The sequence below is a fragment of the Triticum dicoccoides genome, chromosome 2A, assembly GCF_002162155.2.
Source record: "Triticum dicoccoides isolate Atlit2015 ecotype Zavitan chromosome 2A, WEW_v2.0, whole genome shotgun sequence".
NCBI classification, from domain to species: Eukaryota; Viridiplantae; Streptophyta; class Magnoliopsida; order Poales; family Poaceae; genus Triticum; species Triticum dicoccoides.
The window spans coordinates 143,794,351-143,798,417 of NC_041382.1; the positions used below are offsets into that span (position 1 = coordinate 143,794,351).

At 57.8% G+C, this 4,067-nt stretch overlaps 1 protein-coding gene across 1 annotated transcript; it reads right to left on the minus strand.

The window, feature by feature from the left end:
• Window positions 1-404: 404 nt before the first annotated feature.
• LOC119353867 (cytochrome P450 78A5-like) lies at window positions 405-2,569 on the minus strand. Its single transcript, XM_037620564.1, has 2 exons — window positions 1,580-2,569; window positions 405-1,459 (listed from the first exon to the last, which is right to left on the minus strand). The coding sequence occupies exons 1-2, from the start codon at window positions 2,528-2,530 to the stop codon at window positions 854-856; spliced, it is 1,557 nt and encodes a 518-aa protein (XP_037476461.1). The 5' UTR covers window positions 2,531-2,569; the 3' UTR covers window positions 405-853.
• Window positions 2,570-4,067: the final 1,498 nt, after the last annotated feature.

Sequence of the window (4,067 nt, forward strand, 5' to 3'; positions counted from 1 at the left end):
CAACGTTCTCTCCAACTACATGTAATCCGAGATTTTTGTTTTTTTGAAACCGTAATCCGAGATTTCCATATTCAATCAGAGGGTCAGAATGTACGCAGAGGTTAGCAGATTGAAACATGCACTAGTAGCTCCACCGACGTTGGCACACTAGCAGCAACCGGCTTAACACATGAACCTCGTGGCACATCACTGATAAGGCGTTTGTAACGCATACCATTTCACTCTTGCGCAGCGCGATGCATGCACGGGTCACGAGTTGTGGTGCTCAGCCCAGTACTAGTAAGTTTGTTGCCTTTCGTAGTTCGTTACGCATACCATTTCACTCTTGCACAAGCTAGCAACAACACATCTCAGAGTGACGGTACTAGTAGTAGAAATCAGCATAAGTTATGGGCATGCAGATCTGCAGGGCAAACGTTTCACGGATTCAAAAATATTCAAAATCTCACTACAAATTTTCTTGAAGAACGACACTACTACGACCCGACATGACAACTCACACTCAGACACCAGATGTTTCTCCCGAACAAAAGCAAAAACACACTAATAACTCTCCATCTAGAAGACCAAAATTACCCTATCAAGATGCTCGCTGGCCTCGAGCAGGAGTAGTAACCCATGGCTAGCGATAGCTTCCTTCAATGGCTAACGGATCGGCCGCGCAAAGACGGAGCTAGCTAGCCGTGCATGCATGGAGATGACCAAAAAGCAGTAGTACCACTAGACCCTGGCAAGCTAGCCTCCAACGGCTAGCCAATAAATACTAGGCAATAAAGCAAGTAACGCTGCCGCCGCCGACAGGCTAGGTAACGTAGACGGCGGCGGTAGCATGCAGGTGCAGCTCTCCCTGGCCCTAGCGAGCCACGGCCCTGCACACCAGCGGCGTGGCCATCTCCAGCGACATCTTGAGGCGCTCTGACAGGTCGACGCGCCCCGAGGTCGAGGTCGCCGGCGCCCACTCGAACCGGTGCAGCAGCTGCGCCAGCCAGAGGTGGACGGTGGCGAGGGCCAGCATCTTGCCGGGGCACACGCGCCGCCCGGCGCCGAACGGGGCCAGCCGGAGGTCGCTGCCCAGCACGCTCACCTCCTCCTCCATGAACCGCTCCGGCCGGAACTGCTCCGGCTCGGGCCACACCGCCGCGTCGTGCGCGATGGCCCACATGTTCACCATCGCCGTCGTGCCGGCCGGGACGAGGTGGCCGCCGACGTGCGCGTCGTGCACGGCCAACCGCGCCCACGAGAGGAGCGGGCCCGGCGGGTGCATGCGCAGCGTCTCCTTGACGATGCACTGGATGTAGGGGAGCCTCGCCACGTCGTCCTCCGTCACTGCCCTGCCCCGCCCCACCACGGCGTCCAGCTCCGCCCGGGCCTTCGACTGGATCTCCGGGTGCACCACCATCCTCGCCATGATCCACTCCATCAGGATCGCCACCGTGTCCGTCCCTCTAAAGATCATCTCCTGAAACGTACAGTCCGTATTATTAGCAAACGCACGACGGCGACTTGAATGCAATCAGTCGTACTCTGGATCTTTTTGTCGGTATGACTGTAGAGTACAGAGAGTTTCGCCGAGCCTTACCCAAAGGACGGCGATCATGTCGGACTCTGACATCTTGTCTTCTCCGTCGAGGCCGAGGAGCACATCGACGAAGTCGCCGGAGAGCTCATCCGCAATGCCTGACCCGCTGGCGCGCCTCGCCTTGTGCTCCTGAATGATGTTACCGACATACGCCTCCACCTGCCGGACTAACCTGTTGCACCGGTGGCGCACGCCCTGGAGATCGAGCCACTTGAGGAATGGCAGGTGATCTGCCCAGTTGAACGTGCCGAGGAGGTCGTACCCTTCGTTTACCATCTCCTCAACGAGGGCGCCTTCTTGGCTTGTGAAGTCGTCGTAGCGCTTGCCGAAGACGACGGCCATGACGTGGTTTAGGGACGCCGCGTGCAGGAACCGCCGAGGGGCGACTTCGCCGTGGCGGGCCATGAGGGAGGCGACGTCGCCGAGCATGCGCGTCCCAATAGAGGAGCGGTGGGGTGCGGAGGCCGCCACGCGGCGCGGGCCGAAGAGGTGCGCCGCGGCGAGACGGCGGAGGGCACGCCAGTGCGCGTCGCCCGACGGGGCGAAGCCCATGGCGCGGTGGAAGAGAAGGTGGCGCGCCGCGTCCTTCACGGGGCGGTCGCCGAACGCCGGGTTGACGAGTATCTCACGCGCCGTATCTTGCCGGCTCGACACGACGACGCGGGTGAGGCCGACGGAGAAGGACATCAATGCCGCACCGCCATGGACAGAGCGGGACAGCGCCGCCATGACGCGGTGCGCCACGGGGCTGGAGAGCGCGGTGACCACGCCCGGTGGGCCTGGCGGCGGGACACGGCAGAGGGACAAGGCCCACGCCGGACCGCCCGGTGAGAGCCACAGGAGTGAGGCGGCGAGGAGGAGCACGGCGAGCAGCGGTGGGAGCAGGGTGGTAGCCGGGAGGAGGAGCAGGAGGAGGGAGTCTTCCGGGCCGGTAGCCATGGAAAGATCCATGGCAGTGCTTGGCGTGGGATCCTTGAGAAGTTTCTTTGAAGGAAGGGATTCGAAGGTGAAGCTGAGATGAGAAGGCGAGTGGGCGTTTAAATAGGAGAGCTTGGCCATGGAAACATTTGCCAATTTAAATTACTCAGGAAATGAAGGGTGTGCGTCTAATGAAATGTCTTAATTACCAAGCGTTTTAGCTCAACCGTGTAACAGTCCATGCTGAATAACTAGCAATTATAGCTCTACTCAGGAAATGAAGGGTGTGTGTCTAATGCAATAATGAACACAATTTTGGCAAACGACGTGACCTTACAAAATCATGCCAATTGTCATTAACCGTGTACAAATGCAGACGAGTCATAGGGATGTGACACTAGTTTAAATTACCACCTTCAAAGTATAAAATGTATAAAAATATTAGTATTTTAGACGGTTGTATTTATTATCTTGTAGACTCAATTTTTTTGGAAGCGCTATGTATAGAATACTTTAGGTTGATCATTGTGGAGAGTAACTTGGTTAACTAACATGCATATGTTAGAGCATCTACAGTCGGACGTCTCAAACCGGTCACAAATGCCCGGTGCAGGCCGACCGGTCGTCGACTGGTAAAAAAAACCACCTGAGCGCCTCAAAAACCGGTCTTAAACACCTAGTCTGTCCGTCGCACTTCATATCCAGTCCAAATGTAGGACGGATATAGGGAGGCCTGAGAGCGCCCGGACGTGTCCGCCACGCCAGCCCGGTCCAGCACCGACCACATGGTGTCTTCACAAAAAACCACAATCCATCCCCTATCCGAACTCTAACTTACTCCACTCTCCTCTCCCACAACGTCCCCTCGTCCCCTATCTCTGATTTGATCAAATAAGACGACTCCGACAACATGTCGAGCTCCAGAAGCCACTCGGGCTCCGACTTCGACATCAACGACGAGCTGGCCCACCGCATTGCGCTGGAGCCTTCCAAGGTAGACACAAGGGCAGCTCCGGATCTGCCTCGTCGCCGCTCCCATCCCGGTGCAGCACGGATGCCGAAGCTGGCTCCTCCCGGCCTGCGCGCAGCTGCACGATGGCTACGCAGTCCGCGTCGCCCTCACACTGTCTCCTTCCCCCGTCGACAGCTCCTCCGAAAGGGTAGCGGTGTGTGTGCTAGTGCCGTCCCGCCGGCCCGGACGCATGCACCAGAATTGGAGGCGCAAGGCACCCGCCACGATAGGCAGCGACAAGGGAGAGGGAAGCTCGAAGCAATCCATGATCCGTCACCCCGTGTTATCGGCGGAGCCCGATGAGGACAAGCGGCTGCTCGCTTGTGGTCTACCGTTGGTCGCTGACGATGGCGGAGATGAACGCTCGCCGCCCACGGAGGAAGAACGCGAAGGCGCTCCGGCTTTGTAACTCCTCGGACACACCCGCCGGTTGCCGTTACTCCTGGCGGGATCTAGACTGGCCCCACAGATCAATACTAGTCTTTTCTGCGCACTTTGTCCTCACTCATGCGCACCCGGGAGCAACTTCCCGGTCGGTCACCCATCCTGAAACTACTC